The sequence below is a fragment of the Serinus canaria genome, chromosome 3 (genome assembly GCF_022539315.1).
Source record: "Serinus canaria isolate serCan28SL12 chromosome 3, serCan2020, whole genome shotgun sequence".
NCBI classification, from domain to species: Eukaryota; Metazoa; Chordata; class Aves; order Passeriformes; family Fringillidae; genus Serinus; species Serinus canaria.
This window is the reverse complement of record NC_066316.1, coordinates 38,479,965-38,501,398: the sequence shown is the minus strand read 5'-3', so window position 1 is coordinate 38,501,398 and position 21,434 is coordinate 38,479,965. Positions and strand designations below refer to the sequence as shown.

Genomic DNA, 21,434 nt, shown 5'->3' with positions numbered 1-21,434 from the left:
ATATCTGAGCTCTAAGAATGGGAGTCTATCCACACACCCATGCCCCTGTCTGTGTCCGGCAGCGTTCACCTGCTGTGACCTAGGCTGGCAGCCGTCCTGTGAGAGAGCAAGGCTGGGCAGGCTTGGCAGGGCTGTGCAGGCAGGAGTATTTACTCTGTAGGTAGTGACTTCCCTGCTAAGCTCCTGGGGCAGGGAAAAGGGGCCCAGATAGCCTGTGGGATTAGCTGGGCTGAGTGCAGGCACAGAGGAAGCACGGGACAAAGCATCCTTGTGAAAGGCACCAAACAGCTCAGGCTTGCCCTCCAGCAGGACTGAACCTCACTGCAGGGCTCTCGGCATTTGAAGCTCCCCTGACTCCTTAGCAAGGACCACCTTGCAGAAAGCTCCTTTCCTCCTGTGCTGGCGGATGCTGCTGGACAAAGAAGCTCCCACACTAAGTGTCTATTTATCTTTTAATAAAAACCATCATTCACCCCCCCTCTGCTTGTGTTGTGTGTCATTAGGATGCCTGGGGAGCCAGGGGCACCCAGGGAGAGCACTGGGCAGGAGGGGTGCTCAGCGCCAGGCTGAGGATGAGGGCTGCAGTGGCTGGGGCATAGGGCAGCCCCAGGCTGGCTGAAGCAGAGCCCCTTGACACAGCCTCTCGCCCCTGGGGAGGCAGTGAGCCATGATCTGCTGCTGGGAGTAGAGAACATGCCAGAGTGGCCCAAGAGGAGGATAAGAGGCAGGTTAGGGCATTTTCTCCCTTTGTCTGGAGTTCACTCTTTCTTCCCAAAGAACTTCTTGAAGACAGATTTGTTCTTGGTGCGAGGGGGGCTGGTGGTCTTCTCCCCTCGCGTGTCACGGGGGCTCCCTGTTGGGGCCACGAAGGAGTGGCAGCGTGCCCGGGGCACGGCCGACACCTGCTCTCCTATGTACAGTGTGACCGAGTAACTGCTGCCCGCCTCCGCCGGCTCCTGGGGCACAGCCAGCGGGCTGATCTTCTGGTAGGTGGCTGCAAGAGGGAGCAGTCAGTGCAAGGAGCAGGGTGCCAGCAGGCCCTGGCAGCCCTATAGAGCCCTCCCCCAATGGGGGCTGCGGCCAAGGGCACAGGTATGTAGGACCAGGTGCGTGCTAGAGCAGCATCACATCTGGTCCTTGGCTGTGTGCGGGGACAGAGGCAGTGGTGCCACCTCCTGGCTGTGACAGTGAAATCAGGACTGTACCTGATGTGAAGGAGTAGGACCTCCTCTTGTTGGCCACCAGCCCATAGTCATCCTCTGGGCAGATGTTGTCCCACAGCCCGGGGGATGCCCTGGATGACCACTGCTGCTCCTTGTGCCCAGTCCCCTGAGCATTCTCTGAAGCAGAATGGAGACATCTCACAAGGCAAGGCCATCACAGGACACCCCTGTGTCAGCCCCAAAGAGAAGAGGGAAATGTATGACTATCGCAGTATCCCAGGAAGTGAAGTCAATGTTCTGTACCCCAAGTCCCAAGCCCTGGGACTCCTAGCCCAGATACCACCCAGCTCAAGACTGACTGATAGCCTTCAGCCTCCCTCAGCTGTCTCCCATGTACCTCTCTGGTACCTCTCCCATGTAGCTCTCTGGGCTGGGGAGAGGAGCTGGGGGACAGTGGCAACCCAGCTAGACAGGAAAGTCACCTGCTGCTGTCACAGTCCCATCGACTGGGCCATCCTGGCTGCCCAGAGGCCGCTGCAGTAGTGGGCTTGCACAGGGTAACACCACAATCTCCTGGCTCTTGGTGCTGGTGACCTGATGATGTCCCTGGAGGTGGGAGATCCCAGGGCTGGAGACCTTGCTGAAACTGGAAGCAGCAGAGATTTAGCAAACCAGACTGGCCCACCAATGTCTTGCTGGAGCAGCATGCTCTGGGAAATGTGGGGTAGAGTTATAACAAGAGCCAGCTGGCCAGCTCCTGTCTACTCACCTGCCAGTACCACCAGTGCCCTCGACACACTGTGCTGCTGCCTGGAAGTAATCCACTTTGGGGAAACCTGGGGGCACAGCAAACATCCTCTGGATGCTGGCAGTGCACAGGACTGTCACACAGAGCCAGTCCCTGACCCAGCTGCCCATGCTGCATGGCTGGCTCCTCCAGTCTCCTGCTGTAGTACCTGCTCTCGGTCTTGACAACCAGCCCAGGACTTCACAGCAGGGCTTGAACTCCTCAGGTATGGGGACAACAACAGAAAGACCTCAGTATTACAGGTCTCCTTGCCTCAAGGGCAAGCAAGGCATTTCCAAGCCCAGCGGATATGGAGGAAGACCAAGGCACAATTATAATTTTCCTGACACGGGCTTTTTGCTGCTGAGGCACCACTGACGTCAGTTGTGCTATTCCTGATTTATAGCTGTGTATGTGGTGTGAAAACAAAGCCTCCAAATCCTGCCTGGCAGAGAACTGCTGTTCCCAAAGCAGGCTAGGACGATGCATAAATCAGAGTAAAATGTTGTGCTGCTTCTCTTCTGACCCCCCATGTATCAAAGGGCTCAGTGGGGGCTGAACAAACCACATAGAGCTGGGCCCCTGCTCTGCCTGCAAGGGCGACTCACCTGAGTTTTGCTGCAGCTTTGAGACCCATTCGTTCATGAGGGGCTGGGTGGGGGCCCTTAGGAGGTATTCAGAGCCATCCTGCAGCCTGCAGGGAGAGGGGAGGAACAATGTAGGGTGCAGATACAACAGCCCCCACCAGACCAGAAAAGAAGAGAAGCAGGTGAGAAAGAAGGAAGGAAATCCTCGTCTAAGCACTGAGCTGGTCCTGCCAGGGGATGTTGGTATGTGTCTGCCCCAGCAGGGACACTCTTGGGAGGGCTGTGGTTACTGCCCTGGATGGGGGACTCACTGGAGCCTGAAGCAGTTGGTCTTCTTGGTGTACTCAGCATCTGGGGTGCAGACTGCCCCGGAGAGGTTCAGGGGAAGGGCCACCACGGAGCTCTGCAGCACAAGGGAAAGCAAGGGCAACAGCGGGATTGGAGGGCTCTGCCTTTCCTGGCCACGGGGCCCAGAGCCATCATCCTGCTGCCAGCCCCCTCCCAGGTCACCCCAATCTCTCCCAGGGCACCTTGAGGCTGTCCCTGCGGTCCTGGTAGAAGCACAGTGTCTGCCTCATCAGCACGGCGTGGAAGAGGCCCCAGGTCCGGCAGCTGGCCTGTGGGACACAAGCAGGGGACAGCTGTGATGCCAACAGCTATGGAAGATGACACAGGGTCTCAGGTCGCTCAAAATGCGGCCCAGCCCCTCTAAGGCTCTGCCCTTCCAGAATGGCCAGCAGCATTGCTATGGTAGTTCCAGGAACATCCCTGGCTTCCCTCCACCCCCTGCCATGTCCCAGCACCCCTGTCCTGAAGGAGCCCCACAGCCACGTCTGTACCTTTCTCCCTCCTGTCTGTAATACATGCTTCCTTTCCAGCGTACCCTCCATCATCTGAAACTCCATTTTACCAGGCAGGACCTGCAAGGGCACAGAGGGTGAGCAAAAACTTCTCTGGGGCTGGTAGGGCCAGCTCAGCCTCCATGCGAGGTCTATATGACCCATCCCTGGTGAGCGATGCCAAAGTGGGAGTGGGATAACAACGAGGAACAATTTTCTCACGTGGGCAGGAGCTGAGCTGTGTCTCAGCTTTAAGGGTGAAGTGCCACCTTGCTGAGGCTATGGGTTGGTGGGGGGCTGTGTGTTCTGCAGGGACCCCAAATACCACACCTAGCCCTTCCCCACCAGCTGAAGAAAAGGGGCCACTGGAGTCAGGGAGTCCCCAAATACAGGTTATGTTTGCTGAAGCGGATAACCCAGCTGCTGCCTTGGCTGTTCCACAGCCCCCTACCTAACCCTGAAGGAGAATCCCTGGCATGTGGATCTCACCTTGCTGTTTTCTCTCTCCTCTTGCTGATGCCTCCGTTGATCCCAGGCACTGGAGGCATCCAAGGGGGCTGCAGACACCAGCTGCTCCACGTGGGGGGAAACCCTGAGCCCACTGGGACTGCCACTGCTACTGTGCACCACGCTGGGGCTCTGCGCTCCCGATGGGCTGTGGAGCAGCTGAGCAGCAGTGGGAAGGGTGAACTTGGCCACCAGCACGTTGTTGGCTGATGAGAGGATGAGGGGCCCGCCGGCTGTGGCACTGGGGCTGGGCAAGCTGCCTGCCCTGCTGCCCGTCCTGTGGCTGGCACAGCTGCCTCCTGGCGAGCTCTGTGCCCCTCGCTCGTGTGCCCCATCCCAGATGGCCTGCAGCTCCTCCTCCTCTTCCTCAAACTGCCTGTGGGCAGGGTGGCAAACTTCCTTAGTGCCCAGTGCAGGGCTCTGGGGCTGTGGAGACCCCAGTGCCCACTCAAAGACAGAGAGCTGGGTGGGGGCGGCAGGGGAAGCTGGGGACCCTCTGGGCTGGCTGCTGCTGGCTGGCTGCTGTGCGCAGGCAGGGCTGGGGATGGCTCCAGCCCTGGCTGGGGTGCTGGCAGGGGATGATCCAAGCTCTAGCCAAGCGGCTCTGTGATGCCTGGCCCTGCCAGAGGCAGTGGGGCTGTCATCCTGGCCAAAGCGGGTGGCCAGCTCGTCCCCCATGCCGACACGGGCCGGCCGGCTCGGCCTCAGGTCCAGAAGGTCTTTACTGGTGCTGCCAGGCTGCTGCGGGTTCCGGTGCTCCTTCCCAGCACGGTGTGCTCTTTGCTGGCTGTAGCTGGGCTTGAAGCTCACCTCCTCAAACCACGTTTCTTGCTCGCTCTTGGGGGACATCCCCAGCCTCTTGCTGGGCCCCTGGGGACTGTGCCTATCTTCCTGCCATCCAACTCCATGTGTGCCTGAGGGCTTCCATGGCCTCACCCCTTGATCCTGCCTCTGCTCCTTCCCCTCTGCCTCCTGCTGCCGTGCCTCAGCCCCTCGGTGGCATCCCAGGACCACTGCATCCCGTGGCAGCTCAAGGCTGAGCACGGAGCCCAGGGAAACACGGGGGCATGTGATTTTGGGGTGAGGGAGGCAGGGCTTCTGAGGGGCTGCCCCGCACTCGGCATCGATGTCCTGCACCAGCGGGTTCCTGACGTAGAGGAGCAGCTCCCCAAGCTGAGGTCCAGCAGCAGCTGCCCCCGGCCCGCCCTTCCTCCAGCCACACTTCTGGGGCCACGTGTTGCTGGGGCCGTGGCATTCCTCAGGCGTGGGCCGCAGGGAGCTGTCGCCCATGATGCCCCGCAGAGTCAGCAGCCGGGCCTGCTCTGCCCTGGCCTGCTCGCGCCGCTGCAGGCTGTGGAAGAGACAGCCAGCGCCGGCCTTGGGCAGGGTGTGGGACACAGCCGCCATCCCACCGCTGGCTGCTGCAGGGCGCCGGACAGCAGCGGGCGGCCGCTTTGCGGTGCAGGTTTTCCTGGCCTCCACCTGCACCTGAGGGAACAGAAGGAGAAAGGTGTGATCCCCATCGCTGGAGCTTCCACCCCCCTGTGCCAACTGCCCCCCTTTCCATGCTGCATCTGGGAAAGCAGGGAGCTGCAAGGGCAGGCAGACAAAAATGCCCACCGACAGCACATGCAGTGCTGGGAATGACAGAGCTTCACCTCAGTCCCACACTGCTGCAGGCAGGGTAGGGGCAGACAAGGGAATCTGCCCATGATGGAGTCCCCCAGGTGTGGTACAGCTGGGCTGACTGCCATACAGCTTTTCCCTGGCACTGCTGACCTCCAAGCCACCACTTTTTGGTGGCTACTGAGAAAGCAGTCACTGCAGTCCATGCCTGCTAGCCCTGTATGCTCCAGGCAGTAAAGCAATGAATGCAAGGGCAGGGACTGAGTGCAGACCCTTCCCCTCTCATTCCCTGCAAACCCTCTCCCGGGCTTCCACAGCTGCAAGAGTCTGCAGGAGCTGGAGCAGTGTCCCCCTGGATCCTTTAGGTCAGATGGCACCGTTTACCAAAACCCTCCTGGCAGCCCAGCAGCCCCTCTCCCTGCCTCAATGCCCTCCAGCTTCTCTGTCCTCCTGCCCTCTCCCTTGGGCTACTGAGCCTGGCTGCCCTTGGGGCTCCTCACACACAGACCTTTTTGCACAGGCTCTGGAGCAACAACGAGATGTGAGCCCCTACAAATTTCCAAGCTCCCAGCCTCAGAGTTACAAGCCAAGCAGCCTGGAGTGAGATTCCCCAGCCCAACAAAATGTGCACCTCACACAGCCCCAACCATCCTTGTCCCCTTCAGCTGGCTACACAAGAACTGCTACTGCCCTCCAGCAATGGAGCAGGGAGGCTCTCCCACTGGCCACCACCCAGCCATACATCCCATGGCCACCAAAACTACTTGAATGGGGGGCCAAACTGCAGCAAGTCCTGCCTGAGTGCCTTCTTCACATGTCCCAGCATGCACACTCTGGACCCCACAGCCCCAGAATGGTTTTCCCTCTCCCAGCAGACCACTGCCACCCTGGCACCGTGGCATGGCCAGGAGGATTGGTGGCAGGCAGGTTCACGCCATGCAGCCACTCAGTCCAGCATGCAGCCTTCCCCAGGACATTACCTCTTCCACCAGCTGGCGAGGTGGCTTTCTTTTTCGCTTTAAGCTACCCCAAGTGTTTCCTAAAAGCCCCTGGCAACGCTTCCAAAAGGTTTTAGAGCCTGAGTGTTTAGTGGCGGGGAGCTGAGCAAGGGGAGAGAAAGAGACACACAGAGAAGACAGAGTGGGCAAGGAGCTGCAGCAGGAGAGCACAGGCAAAGTGGGTGGTGCAAGTCAGCCTCAGCCCTAAGGCATCACGCAGCATCAGCATGGCCAAAGGCCCCTCTCATGAGACTGACACAGTCCCAGCAGCTCACTTAGAAATGGCCTAGAGGGGTCTCAGCTTGGGGATCATATGCAGCCCTCGCAGCCTCCCAGTCTGCATGGGGCACAGCTCCAGAGAGCTGCCCTGACTGTGTGGCCGCTCGCCCCTGGTTCTGCCAAAGCCTCCCACCATCCCCCGTACCGCTGGCAGTGCCTCCTCGCCTGGCCGCTCGCTGCTGGCCAGCAGCTGTGCCTTCTTCTTCTCGCCCTTCTTGCCAATGCTGAGGATGAGGTTGACCGTGCCCCCGAGACCACAGGGGCCCCGCGGTGGCAGCAGCAGCGTGGAGGTCTCAGCAGGATCCCAGGTGCCAGCCTCCTTGGGGGATTCCACATCACCGTCTGTTTTGCTGCTGGGTTCCCCCCAGCTCTGCTCCACTCCTGACGGGGCATCTGAGAGGGGTGAGGTGGGTGGGGCGATGGCCGTTTTCTCTGGAAGCTTTGGCTCTAATCTTTGCACAGGCTCGAGGAGGGAGGAGGGCATGAACTTCACTGGGCTGTGGATGCTTTCCAGGTGGGGTGGAACACGTGAGACATGCTGCTCCTGGGGACCAAGGCCAGAGAGGGAACATGAAGGAAGGGCTGCTAAAGCCAGGCATTTTCTCAGGATAGCCTTCTCTTTGCCCTGCCTGAGCCTCAGAGACTCCCAGAGGTATTGGCATGCATCCCTCCCCACCTTCAGCACCACCCACTCCATCCAGCGCCTCTGCTCCCCTCAGCCTCAAGGCTGGTCATTCTCCCTGGCAGTCTCAGCATGGCTGGGTACTCACTTGACCAGTGGGGGATGTGCTTGAGAGGTTCTCCAGCTCCCTCCTGTCCTCCTGTCTGCTCCCCAGATCCTGCTGCTGATGCCTCTGCACTCGCCAGCGCACCAGCACCCAGCCCAGCATGCTCTGCAGCTCTTCCAAGCGCTCCTTTATCTGATGGGAGGAGACACGCTGGGCAGCCTGCAGGGACTCTTGGCCCAGGGACACTGGCCCCACCAGGACATCTCACAGCAGAGCAGCTGGGAGATTTTTGCGAGTGGGATGCAGTCACAGCTACATCAGCTAAGATCTCAGGATCCACCGGATGAAACTTCTTCCAGCCCTGAGCAGCCCCAGGGACGTATAGCTGTCCCCATCCCACTTACTGGTGTTCTGCACCCACACCTTGCTCTTTCTTTCATGGTCTGTCCCCAGAGGACTTCAGGGAGTGCTGAGAATTTCCCCCCAACCCTATTTCCCCTGTCCTTACTGTTGCACTCAGGTAGTGCTCCTCAGACACCAGCTGCTGCCCTGCTGCTGCTAGTGCCTCAAACTCCTTGAGTTTCTCTTCGATTCTCCTCTCCAGCTCCTCACATGGAGTCTCTGAGATACTGGAGCTGCTTGGGCTTTCAGAGAAGATCTGAGCCCGTGTGTCTTCAGTCCAGGAGCTGTGAGCACGTGAAAGACAGGCTGAGGAACGACCCAACCCTTCTCCAGCCCTGCAGGCCCCAGGAAAGCCATTCCCATGCTCAGTGATAGCTGGAAGCAGCTCCCTGGGGTGGTGGCAAGGCTGTTGGGGCAGGATGAGATGCTGCAGGGCTGCCTCACAACAGACAGCTGTGGTGCAACCCTGCATTCCAGGCTCCCCATGGTCACGCCTGGCTCCAGCACTGCCCACATAGATGCCAATGCCATCCTCTCACCAGCTCTCCCTCAACCACCACAGAAGCAACCCCAACAGCTCACTGCCACTTACATCATGGCTAAATAATCCTTGAAGAAGTGCCGGAGCCGGCTGGCCTGCTGCACGCGGAGCCGGGTCTCCCGCAGCAGCTCTCGCAGCCCTGCCCAGGCCCACAGAGTCTCCTGCAGCTCCCGGCTGACGGGGCACTGCCGAGCGGGACACAGCTCCTGCAAGCGGGCAGCTGCCCTCTCCAGCTCTTCCAGCTGCCCTTGCAGGGTCTGTGACGCTGCATGCTAAAGATCACAAGGCAGGAAAGGTTCGAGATGCATTCAACCCCTCTGAACCCAGGCTGGACTCCCCTGCATTCTGGGATGCAGGGACAGAGGAGAGGATGCTGGTACATGGGCTGCAGACAGTACATGGGCAGAGCTAGCCTCAGTGCGGAGCACAGGAAGATCACAGAACTGCCTGGCTCCCCCTGGCTTCTCTGCCCTGTGTGAATGACTCGCTTCCCCACCAGAGGGAAGGCGAGTGAGGTGCTGGCAAATGGGTGTTGGCACATGGGAGCTGATGCAAGCTCTGTCCCCTTGCCTGGCCCATGCTATCGGAGGGGAGCAGAGCAGGCAGGTCTCAGCTCCACTGGAAAATTCCAGCCCGCCCTGCCACAGTGTGCCAAGGCTTACAACACCTGGGCCTCCGGAGGGGGGCCAGTGCCTCACTGGGACAGCCCCAGCCAAGCGGGACACCTCCCTAGCAGTGCTCCCCTGACTCACCTCCATCTCCTGCTGGCAGCTTAGCAAACCCTGCAGCCCTTGCAGGTCCTTCTCACTCTTCACTGTGGTGAAGCTCTTCTCTGCTAGGGCAATGTCCTCAGACAGCGCCTTGGCTCTGCACTGAAGGGCCTCCAGCTGTGGGGACATCTTTGCCACCTGGACGGGCAGGGGGGACACAGAGGGAGATTAGCCTTGGGGTGGAAGCCCCTGTGCCACCGCCTGCCACACAGCCCCAGCCCACCCCAGCCTGGGGACACCCTGCCATGCAGCTGCAAAAAGGCAGGTGCCAGCCACGGGAGAGACGCCAAGGATGCCAGCCTTGCACAGAGTGGTTCCCATGAATCCCTGTGTCCCACTGAGGACAGCTGCCCCGTCCCAGTCAGCCGGCATGTCCGGCTGCAGATGAACCACCCAGTTGCAACCCCAGCCTCCATTCCCTACCAGATGCTCCAGGCTCTCCGTCTCTGCTGCCACCTCCATGACCCGCTCCCGCTCCTTCGCCGCGTCATTCAGCATCTCCACGGCCTCCTGCAGCTCTCCCAAGGGCCGGCTCATGTCCTCACTGCTTGGAGACTTCTCAGCCTGGGCTGAGAGCAGGGGAAAACAGCCCTGCGAGCCACAACGCCCACTCCCTGGCTGAAGCCAGCAGAAACACCAGATGTAAGAGATGGGGAGTGACACCCCAGGCAGCTGGGCTGGAGGGGAGCACCCAACAGGGGCCCCCTGCCAACCGCAGATCAACCCTTGGTCCAATCCCAGGTGCTGTGTGATCCCAAGGGACGCCTGGCCACGCTGCTCACCGCTGCAGATCCCTGCTGGCTCCGTGCCTCCTCCTCTTGCAGGTCCTGCAGGAACTCAGACAGCACCAGGGAGTCCCTCAGATCTGCTGCCCGGTGCCGCAGGGCTGCCTGCACGTGTGCCAACCTGCGGGGGAAGGTGCTCATCAGAGGTGCTGGCAGCTTCTGCACCTCCTTGGGGACAGCACCCTCCTCCCCACCCAACCTGGACATCAGGGAAGAGGCACCTTCCTCCAGGACTCACTTCTCCTCCACCATCTCCACTTTCCTCTGCATCTTCCTTGCCCCCTCGTGCTCAGTGGGCACCTCGCCTGCTGCTTCTTCCCGCAGTGCCTGCAGCTTGAGGCCACAGAGCAGGAGCTGCTTCTCCAGCCGGCTCATTTCTTCCAGGTCCTGGCGCAGCTCCGCTGGGCTTCTCATGGCAGCAGGCTCCACGAGCAACCCAGCCACATCTTGCAGCCACCGCTCAGCCTGGTCCAGCTCCCCCACCAGCCTCAGGGCCTTCAGGGAGAGCAGGGAACCCATCAGCCTGGCTCTGAGCCACCCAGAGGAGGCAGGAGCCATGCTGGCATCCCACTGGGGGTACCTGGAGCACAGGCAGCACAGTGGGAGAAGTGTGCCCTCTGCAAGGCCAGCCAGAGACATCGGTACCAGTGCTGCAGCTCCAGGCCCCATAGGTGCCAGCCTCCCTTGGTGATCCCCAGCAAGCTGCTCCAACTGGAGCACGCCCTGTGCCCACCCTAGCCCTGACTCCACATACCTTATCGATTTCTTGCAGCACCACGCCATTCTCCTGGTGCCTCCTCTGCAGGTCCTCCCACAGCTCCCCCAGTTCCCGCAGCATGGCCTCCACCTGAGGGCTCCCGGGAGGCCTGCCTTGTCCTGGCCCCTCCTGGGAGGCAGGTAGGGCAGTCAGGATGGGCCCCATCTGGTGTCCTCCCCCTACCTCACATCCAAGCAGGCTCACCAGGAGCACAGCCCTGGCACTGGAGCTGGGGGCCAGGGTCTCTTGCCGCATCCTTGCTGCCTCCAGGTTCGCCACTGGACATGGGGGGACTCCCATACCCACACTCTCCTTGTATGGGGACAGAGTCTGCCAAGGAGCAGGAGACTTGCTGGGTTAGTGCCCAGACTAGGCATGTGGGCACAAGTCTCTATGCCCATGAGCAGCAGGAGGGGGTTAGGGAAGTGAGTCCTTCCCCAACACTGTCTCCTCTTGGATGGGCAGGGAGCAAAGGGGACTCTTGGGGAGACATTACCGTGTTCACCACCTGGCAAACATCCTGCACTTGGGTCTCCAGCTGCCGAATCCCCCGCTCAGCCTCTGCCTTTCTCCTCCTTCAGCAGACAGAGGAGAGGGACAGTCAGGACTGCAAGGTTCCCCCTTGCACAGGGGAACCCCATCCCTGTTCCCTTTGACTCTCTCCTGCTCTCACAGCCACCTCCACAAAGCTGGTACCTTTTGTTGTCCCCTCCAAGAGCGGGCTGTCCCACTGCTGGGGAGCCAGGGCTGCTCTCCTCTCCTTTCTTGTTCTCTGCCATCTTCTCCAGCACATCTTTTGGTACCTGCAGCACAAAGGTTCCCATTCCTCCTTGGCCAGCACAAAGTATACACCCGCTTTGCCCCAGGCTTGGCACTTATCACCTCCCATAACTGCTGGGACAGATCCAGAAGTGTTCAGCTTGGATTCTGCCCAACACCTGAACCCCTTTCCCATAGGCTCCCTTGTCTTCTTGAAGCAGAGGAGCTGAAGACTCCTGGAGGAAGACAGTGCTTACCTTGCTGCCGAGTCCTCTTGTCCATTTGGCTGCTGCTTCCTTACCCACAGCCCCGTGACTGCTGTCGTCTCCTCGAGGCTCAACATTCGGAGCTGAGGCTTTGTCCCCCGGGGAACTGCTTGCCCATGCTGGAACCTTGCCTGTCCTGGGAAAGGAAGGCAAGGGAAGCCCAGGGGAGCAAAGGATAAAGAGAGACCCTGAGTGGAGCTGGTGCCCCAGAGACAGCTTGCTAGGGGCTAACCCAGGTCTTTCCCAAGCCTCTGGCTCCAGTGCTGGGAGGTCAGGGTTGGGACCCTGGTGCTCCTGCCCAGCTATGCTCTACCTCAGTGCCTGCTGGAGCTGCGCCCAGCTGTCCTTTACATCTCTGTGCTTTGAGGTGACTCGGGCTGCCAGGCTGGGCTGCAAGTTTAGGAGCTGGGACACTGTCACATCCAGCATCTGGAGAAGAGAGAGCAGCTGGGAAGTGATGGAGACAGGGCTCATGAGTGATGAACCACCATGGCCATGGGCAGAGTGTGTGATGACAACCAGCCCTCTGGGGGCAGAACAGGCAGTGAGTGCCTATCCCAGTCCTTGTCTGCCCCGGGGAGACTCCCCCATCCATCACACAGCCTCAGCCACCCACACAGTGGGGGTGCCCACAGAGCCCACAGCGCTGCTGTGGCAGAGCTGGCCTGGGAAGGCTCACATTCCCCCTGCCAGGATGCTCCCCAGGGCTCAGAGGACGAGGCAGAGTCTTGCACTCACCATCACCTGGCTGGCTATGTCCCTGACATCCCGATCCTGGCAAGGCTCGCCCTCCCCTGGCTTCCCTGTACTGCAGATGCTGCTCTGCTGTAAGAAGAGGCCACAGTCAGCAGTGGGAGGAGAACAGGGCCCTGCTCCCAGCTCCAGCAGAAAGAAACAGTGCAAAGCTGCACTTGCCAACCTGGCTCCCTTTCTCCATCCCCTGGTTCTCTTCCCAAAGCCCAGGCTGAGAGTGCTGGGACCACAGGAGCTTCCATGCAGGGGACAAGAGCAAGGTGCTGCGCACCAAGTTTCATTCAGGCCATGCAACAGCCCCACACACCAGGGTGAACCTGGCTCCAGTGCAGATACCTTTGTACGGATGACCCCGAGCAGGATGTCTGCTTGCTGGAGGAAGGAGGCCACCTCCAGGGCCAGCTGCAGAGCCTCGTGGTGCTCCTTCAGGGTCCCCTGCAGCCGCAGCCACCTGAGCAGGTGAGAGGGAAAGGTGAATAGCAGCCTCTGCCTGTCTGGGGAGCTGTGCAGAGCTAGGCCAGGAAGTTTGGGGGGTCCTGCTTCCCAGCTGGTCAGCTCCTGGTGCCTGGCTCAGCCCTGCTCAGCCCATGTGTCCTCCACTCACGCTTTGTTGAGGTGCTTGCGCCGGGCTGAGACATTTCTGCTCTCATTTTTGCCTTGTTTTTCCAGCTTCTGAGCCAGGCTGTTCAGCTCCTTGTGCAGACTCTGGAACTGCTGCTCCTCCTGGCCCAAGCAGAGAGGAAAGACATCAGCATCCCTCCTCAGGGACCTGTGCCATGCCCCATCCTCACGGTGTTTGGGGTCCCTGGCAGGCTGGCAGCGCCCCAGCACCTCTCACCTGTTTCAAGTCAAGGATGCGGCGAGTGAGCTGGATCTTATCCGGGCTTTCCTGCAGGAAGGCTGCCAGAGAGGGCTTCTCCTCCTGGGCCAGGCAGAGGTGTGAGAAGGTGGAGGGACAACCAGGCTGTCCCTTCCCCAGACCATGCTTCCCATCCCCCAAACCTTGTGCTTGATCCATGCCTCCAGCCGCTCAGCTTTCCTGTTAAAGTCCTGCAGAGTCCGCAGCCCCCCCAGGGCTTTGCTCTGGCTGGCAGCCGTCTGCTTCAGGAGCTGCCACTGGTCCTGCAGGGCCAGCAGCTGCCTCCGCACGGCCTCTGCACTGGGGCTTGCCCTCCACATCAGCTGCTCACCCATCTGTGGGGTCAAGGGACCCACTCAGCATCAGGGGTTCCCAGGGACCCTCTGCAGCAGAGAGCCCAGGGACACAGGTGCCCTGAGTAACAGGAGCCATGCCACGCCATGCCCTGCCTGGCCCCACCTGACTGAGCTTTATCAGTGTGTTCTCAAAATCCTTCATGTCCCGCTGCAAGGTCTGGGCCACCTCCTCCCAGTCCTGGAGGTCACAGCCGTCCTTCAGGTCCCGCAGCTTGCCTCGCACCCAGCTCTCTGCCTGCAGCATACAAAGAGCCACGTGGCTGGGGCCTCCACCAGAGTCTCAAGGACACAGCTCTAGGGACCCGAGCCCAAACCTTCCCACAGCTGTGACAGGGACTGGAGCGCACCCTTTCAGCCAACCACCCATTTGCTCTGGGAATCAACAGGCCAGCACAGGCACTCAGGACAGCATCTGTGGCAGTGGGGGTGTGAAGGTGTGCAGCACCTCACTTCTTTTCAGCGTCTGCCTCAGCCCAGCAGGAGAAGCTGGGCTTGCCCAAGCAGGCCAGTCTGCACAGAACATCCCTGCACAAAGCATCTCTCCTCGCTGCACCCTGCTCCCCAGTGCAAACATCCATGCATTCTTCCCACCATGGCATGGAAGCAGCCCTCCCACCATCTCGGTTCCCACGCTGCTGATGAGGGATAGGGTTGGAGAGGAGGAGGAGGAGAACAGGGCACGGGAGGAGCATGCGCACACGGAGAGGAAGCAGGGCCCTGGTGTGGGCTGACCCCCTCTCCCTGGGGCTGACAGCCAGGGAGAGGCAGCCAAACATGATCTCATGCTACAACCATGGCTTTGCTCGGGCTGGGAGCTCAGCCCTCCCTGCTGCGCACCCCACCCCACAGCTCACATGAAAGGCTGCTGGTGGCCCTCCATTCCACTTCCCACACAGACCCTCGGGAGAGGGCCCCAGCTGCCTCACCTGCAGCATCTCCCGGTTGAACTGGGCTATCAGAGGACTCAGGTCAAGGAGAGGGGCTGCTCCCACACCACTTCGCCCACTGCATCTCGGTGTTGCAGCAGACTCCTTGCCCTTAGGGCTCTCTTTCTGGGGTGATGACACCGGGGATGCTGCCAGCTGCAGGGAGCAGAGGCGGGGTGGGGAGTGTCAGTGTGCTGCCCCGGGAAGCCCTCCCTGTCACCTCCCAGGAGCATTTCAGAAACCCAAATAAAGTAGGTCAGCATGCCTTATTCTTAATTCCACTCCTTCACTGACATATTTGGGGTTCTCCTCCAGCACACTGAGGTACCACTTCCCACTACCAAGGCCACACTGGTGGCTTTTGCAACCCCAGCAGGGTGTTGCTGGGCTGTCCCTCAAGTGGGGTCACTCCCTGGGTCATTTCAGGCTGTTAGGATGGCACCCACCACCTAAACTGGTCCCGTCACCCACACTGGAGATGGATGCAGAGCTTGCTGCCCCTCCAGCCTCGGGCAGTGCATCCCTGCGAGGAGCATTCATGTGCAGCATCTGTTTGGTGTCCCGCAGGGGGATGCTGCCAGGGGATGGGATGGAAGGCCATGAGGCAGGTTTCTGAGGCAGGTACCACTCCTTTGGTGGCACCCAAGACCCCCATCCCTGGTGAGTGGTTGGAGGGGGCAGAGAGCACAGCATCTCCTTTGGGATTTGGCCTTGCGGGCAGCCAACGCTGACGAAACCCTCTGTCAGGGTTCCAGCTCTGCCAGGGGTGACAGCAAAGGTCAGCCAATGAAAGTGCTGGCCCTTCTCCAAACTCAGCCCTGGGCCCAGCTGCAGGCTGCCCAGGGGACAGCACCATCACCCAGGCACTTACTTCCCACCCTTCTGCCCAGGGATGAGGATTTGACTGCATACTAACTCATGACAAACAGGAAACAGAATTTTCAGGAGGAACCCAAAGGTGCAAGGCTTGCTGCCTCCTCTCAGCAGGCAGAAATTGCTCCTGGGGCTAGCCTGGGACAGCCCTTCCTCCTTGAGAGGGCTGGGTGTGAGCTGCCCCACAGAGTCTTAGCTGCCCCTGGGCCCACCAGGGAGCAATTTTCCAGGAGCCTGTGGAGTAGTGGGGTTTGGGCAACTGTTTCAGGCTCTCTAAGCACTCTGGCATGTGCTGCCCTGCTGACAGCACGGGACTTACTTTCCAACGCCTGTTCTACTTAACCACAAGAACTACAGAAATCTGCTGTCTTTTTTTTTTTTTTTTTTTTTTAATAGCAACACAGATTCTCAGGCCCTCCTATGACTCCATGACCTTTAGTCTCTTGACTCAGCCATGGCTGGAGGAGCCCATAATCTGGCTCCCTTGGAAGCAATAAAACCTCTGGGCACTGCCTGGGGGGCTGATTCCTGGCCCCATCATGCCCAGCTTGTTCCTGCACTCACTGGAAGAGGCAAGGCTCCATCCACACCCGGGCACACCACCAGTGACCAGCCTCACGGCTCAGCTCCAAGCTGCATGTCATGCCCCACTAATGTTGAGGGCAGGGGCACATACCGCATACAAGGGAGAACATCTGTCCACTGGAGAGCAGAAAACACTGGCCTGAACAGTCCCAGGCTCCTGCTGCTTGTCCTCTGCATCCACATCCTTCCTGAGGAACACCTAGAGGCATGAAGGCACAGCTGTGAGCCTGGTAGTGCTTAACTGTGCTGGCAGCCAAGGGGGCAGAGGAGCACTCACCCACCTCCTCCTGCCCTGGGCAGAGGCAGCTGCTGGCAGTACCCAGACGCTGCCTGGCTGCGCTCTTGTCCATCTCTCCTTACACATCTAGGCCAGGCTTCTCCGGTAGAATCCACAGCTCCCACCACGTGTTCAGCAAGTGGCAAGAGCTCTTAAGCCTGCTTTGTTCAGTGCCTCACCCATTTTAGCTCCCAGTACCCCAACACCCTTTTCTCTCCTTCAATTGACTCCAAAGCCAGCAGAAACCCATTTAGTGATCACCACTGGTCCCTGGTCATCTAAGGATGTTCAGAAGTGAGACTCCCCTGCTCTCTTAGGGGAGTAGGGCAGAGGCATGAGGGCACAGGATGACATTAGCTCCAACATCATGAACTTGAATCCTCTCAGCTGCTGATCCCTGATCTCAGCCTAGCTGGGAGATGAGTTAAGGGGGCAGCTGGCTTGCAGGGAAGGGCTTCCAAAGGACAGGGGTGAGGGTAAAAGCAGGAGAGGCAGGAGGAAGGAAGTCCAGGAACTGCAGCCAGGCACAGAGAGAATGTCCAGGATGAACTCCACATTACCTTATCCTTGATGCAGCACAGCCCCAGGAGGAGAGGTGCGTGGGATTGTTTGGATCATGCCCAAGGGCATTAAGCCTCATCCTCTACAGATGGATCTTTTCTTGGGCCGTTAGATATAACAGGCTAACTTAGGGACCTCCTTCCACTCCCTTTCTGGGGCCACCTTGCTGTCTCTCTAACAGCCATCCAAGCAGGCACAGGGCAACAGAAACAGGGTGGTGGACAATGTGTGCTGCCCTGACAACCCCTCCTCTGAGATCGCTGCAAACAGGGTGCCGGATCAGGCACCCTACAACTGCTCAGGCCACTCCAAACTGAGGACACTGTCCAAGGGAAATGAACCTAGGAAAATCAGAGCTCCCTTCCTGAATAGAACATTGCTTTCCCCCGTCTCTTCAGCACTGCAGAAGAATCCTGACATGAACAGCAGCCCACAGCATAGAGCTGCTCCCACCAAAAAGTCTCTGAGCCCTACAAACACCCCAGCAGCTCTACAGCCTCTAGGAAAACAGCACCACTAGATCTTTCCAAAGGGCCTGCAAAGCTTGGCCCATGGCTGCAGAGGACAGACCACTGCCACCTGCCACAGCATCCCATCCCAAGCAGGAAGAACAGTCAGGGTACAAGGCTGAATCACAGCCCAGCAGGCACAGTGAGAACTCAGCAGGATGGTACCAGAAGGAGAGGGTACCTCTTTGCCTGACCACGGGGCTGAGAGGTTTGGATGCATATTTAGGGAATGATAAGGAGCTAAATGTGAAGTGCCTGTGAGGCATAAGACCCTAGAAAGCTCTATGCAGTAATGTCTCAGGCTGGCCCCCAGGGCTCAGCTGTGGGAGACAAGCCTGCAGGTGACACGGGAGCTTTATTTAAAGTCCCTGTCTCACGATCCGTCAGCCGCAGGAAAACAGGGCTGCCAGCACAACGATGACTTCATCCTTCCCGCAGAGCTGCTCCACCGGGACTACTCCCCCCCTTCTCGGTCCCTCTGGCTGGAGCTGGGTCCTCGATCCGGCAAAACAACAAACTCTCAGCAACCAAAGTCCGGGAGCAGGAGTTGAGTCTGCCTCCATGAGGTGCTGTGCTACACGCTCCCCAGCAGGACACCAGGCTTCGTGACACGAGCAAAGCCACACGTGAAATGAGCACAGCAGCCTCAGCTGCCGCCTCTGCAAACACTTCTTTCCCCCTCTAAAAGCCAAATTAACACGGCACATATGCTTGCCGCATTCCCATAGAATAGGCACCAGTGACTTCCCACGGACAAGAGGAGCCGGGGCCAGACCCTCCTAGGCAGCACTGTGCTCATCCCAGAGGAGCCCCTACGGGGCAGGAGGGAAGGGCAAATCCAAGGGCTGCGGGGTACGCTTGGGAAAGCATTACCGTGCTCTGTGTGGGAGATGGTGTCCCCTCCTCTCCTCCAGCTGCCGTCCCACTTGTTTTCCCCTGCCCCCCAGCTCCCTCTTTCTCCCAAAGCTCCATCTTGCAGCCTGCCCACCTCTTTCAGCTCCACACACTCATGCTGGACAGGAGGAGGGGCCGATCCTGGCAGCCTCCCGAGAGTCCCACACCACCGTGCCCACACGTGTCCCTGCCCTACAGGGAAGAGGGGAGCCCTCATGCCGATGCCCTCCGGGCTGCGCAGACTCCGGCCGCCCAGCGAGGAGCTGATTGCGTGCCGGAGGAAGCGGCACCTCTTGCGAGGCTCTGCCTGGCCTTTATTGGCAATGAAGATGAGGGCTTTGGCAGTGGGCTGCGCGGCTCTCCCTAGCACTATCCTGCCGGGAAACCAGCTGTTGCAGGTCAGGGTTAAATCCCAAGGAGTTCCTGCCTGCTCTTGCCAGAAACTGCGACATCTCCGAGATGCCTTCCTCCCCATCCCAGCCACACAGGGGGTCTCCTGGGCTCTGGCACTGTTGAATTCGCACCTCTGCGCCTGGTAGCGCTCAGACTTGGAGGGCGGGGTGCCGGGAGCCCTGGGTCCTGATCCTAGCCTTGTCCCAGCTTTGCCTGGCCGTGTGGCCCTTCATGAGTCACTTCCCTTCTCCCAGCCTCCGTTTCCCCTCTGGTAAACGAGAGTGAGTTCCCAGCTCCCCGCACTCAACCGCACCACCACAGGCATCTCCAAAGCTGAGCCCTCCATAGCCAGGCTCTGGGGCAGGGCTTTCCTGGCTCATCTCAGCCCTGGGGAAAGCTCATCTCCGCTCACCCGCGAAGACTTCCTGCCCTCCAGCCTGATGGGACAGAGAAGTGCGTGGGGGGCCACATGGCAGGAAAAACAACTACCCCAGGAGCCCTGCAACGACTGCTACCTGGACGGCACGGGCATAAGGCAACAGGGATGGGCGCAGCCTCTCCAGGACCTATCCATCCCTTGGCAGCGAGGAATGGGGAACTGCAGGGAAGACGGGGCGATAGCAGGGCACAGGGTACCGGGGTCGCTTACCTTGAACTGAGCTTTCCCTGTCCTACTGTTGTTGTTGTTGTGGTTCCTCTCGCTGCCGGCGCGGGCGGGGTCCCCGGGTCCCCCTGCCTCTCCCGTGCCAGCGTCCCCGTACCAGTTGGACAGCGTGATCTTCTTAATGGAGCGGGCTAGGGAACTGCGGTTCAGCCGGTCCTCGTCGGGGCCCCCGTCCTCACCGGGGCTGGGGCTGCGGGGGTGCCCGGCGGGGGCGGCGGGGCCGGCCCGGGCGTGGGCCAGGTAGAGGGAGATGCGCTCGTTGATGCTGCGGCGGAGGCCGCGGTGGCTGTCCAGCGCGGAGGCGAGGGCGATGCCGGGGCAGGCGTCTCCGGGGAAGTCCGCGGCACACTTGGGCAGCGAGAGCCTGGTGCTGATGGTGAAGGGCTGCACCTTCCTCGCCGTGCTGCCCGACATCCTCGCCCTCCCCGCTGCCGGGCAGTCACCGCTGCGGGCAGTGGGGGTCCCGGCCCGGGCACCGAGAGGTGAAGCGGCCGTGTGGGGCCCCCACCGCCCGGGAGAGCGGGTGATGGAGATCGCCCCGGCAGCGCCGGCTCCTTCCCCGGGGCGGGCGGGGGCGCTCAGCGGCGGGGCGGCCCCGCGGCGGGGGGCAGCGGGGCGGGGGGCGGCCCAGCAACCATGGCCGGAGCGGCGAGACGCGGGCAGCCGTCCGGCCTCGACTGCCTGGGCGGGCCCTCCGCCCCCGCCGGGCCGCGTCCCCTCCCCTGCCCGGTCCCTCCTCCCGCGGCGGGCCGGGCAGGCGGGAGGAGCCGCCGCGCCCTGCCGGGTCCGTCCCGTCCCGTCCCTGCCCGTGGCCGGCTGGCTTCAGTCGTCCGCCTTCTTGCGCAGGTTGAGGAGGCAGAGCAGGCAGGTGAGCAGGGCCTGGCGGCTCTCCCGGGAGCGCAGCCGGCGCCCCAGGCGGCGGAGCGGCGGCAGCAGGCGCCGGCGGGCCAGCGGCAGCAGGCGGGCGAGCAGGGCGCGCAGCAGCGGGGCGGCCAGCGGAGGGGCGGGCATGCTGCCCCCGAGCCTGCGGGCACAGCGGCGCACCCCCGGCTGACCTGCGGTAGCGGGGGCGTTCGGCAGCTCCTCACGGTTTGGGACGTCTGAGCTGAGCGGGAAGTTGAGGGTCCGCACGCCCCTGAGAGCGGGGGCTGCTTGGGGCAGGCCCGAGGTAGAAGCACTGCAAGGGGCTCCTTCCCGCCTCTTCCCGTGTCACTCTTACCCTCTTTGGGATCCTTGCTGCTCCGAGACACCACTCAGCTCTTTCTCCCGGAGCAGCCTGGACTGCTCAGCTTCCCCAGCGTGAACCTGCCACCAGCCCAAGTGGCAGGAACAGCTCCAGAGCAAGGGACAACAAAAAAACCCCCAGCTGTTCATTTAAATGCCCCCTCCTCCCAGGCTCGACACGCACTCCCTGAAAGTGATACTGCTTCACAGCCGAGGCCCCATTTGTCGGGGTGGCAGTGCAGGGGAGATAAGGGGGGCAAGGGAGGATCAACATCTGCCCACCACAGAAATGTGGGCTGGCAGGGTGGGGTTCTGTTTCACTGCAAGGCTTTGCCTTAGCCCTTGAGCAGACAGCTGAGTCCAAAATATGCTTGCCTGTCATTCCCTGCCAGTGCCAGCAATTGTCACCTGCTGCTATAAGGGTCAGGAATGCAGGCCAGGTGAGCCAACGAGGAGAGTAGACAAGGGATGGCCCAAGGGGTAATATACTGAGGAGCAGTTGGGTACTCCCCTGAGAAAGAGCTTTAGTTTGGCTCCATGAGTGGCTCAAGAGCAGGATAGTAACAAGTGTCCTGCACTTTGCAGCTGCGTTCCAGTGTTCCCAAGCTGAGTTAGCTTGGGGCAAGCAGCCAGGGGGGCACAAGCTAGCCAGAGTGAGCGTGCAGGCAGGAAGGTCCATGGTCATGTCTGTGCCCTTCCACTTCCCTCCTGTGCCGAACCTTTGTTTTGTTCCTGGTGGATGTCTGTTTTCATTTCCTCCCCTCGT

At 60.5% G+C, this 21,434-nt stretch overlaps 1 protein-coding gene across 3 annotated transcripts; it reads right to left on the bottom strand.

Annotated features, from left to right (window-relative positions):
- Nucleotides 1–438: 438 nt before the first annotated feature.
- Nucleotides 439–19,997, bottom strand: LOC108962376 (spectrin beta chain, non-erythrocytic 2-like). 3 transcript variants are annotated; one of them, XM_018916458.3, is made up of 32 exons: nt 19,430–19,996; nt 16,238–16,345; nt 14,689–14,844; nt 13,866–13,997; nt 13,550–13,741; nt 13,386–13,469; nt 13,152–13,270; nt 12,884–12,998; nt 12,533–12,619; nt 12,108–12,223; nt 11,786–11,930; nt 11,466–11,572; nt 11,266–11,344; nt 10,974–11,099; nt 10,767–10,898; nt 10,251–10,507; nt 10,010–10,133; nt 9,651–9,845; nt 9,210–9,365; nt 8,509–8,729; nt 8,023–8,200; nt 7,557–7,706; nt 6,932–7,330; nt 3,866–5,371; nt 3,377–3,457; nt 3,068–3,154; nt 2,849–2,940; nt 2,559–2,644; nt 1,933–1,999; nt 1,646–1,809; nt 1,206–1,340; nt 439–994 (listed from the first exon to the last, which is right to left on the bottom strand). In XM_018916458.3, exons 1-32 carry the CDS (start codon nt 19,856–19,858, stop codon nt 759–761), a joined length of 6,261 nt encoding a protein of 2,086 aa, XP_018772003.3. In that variant the 5' UTR covers nt 19,859–19,996; the 3' UTR covers nt 439–758. The 3 variants fall into 3 exon arrangements, with proteins under 3 accessions (XP_018772003.3, XP_030092127.2, XP_030092128.2); XM_030236267.2 differs by having other exon boundaries at nt 12,533–12,616; XM_030236268.2 differs by lacking the exons at nt 14,689–14,844; nt 16,238–16,345 and having other exon boundaries at nt 19,430–19,997.
- Nucleotides 19,998–21,434: the final 1,437 nt, after the last annotated feature.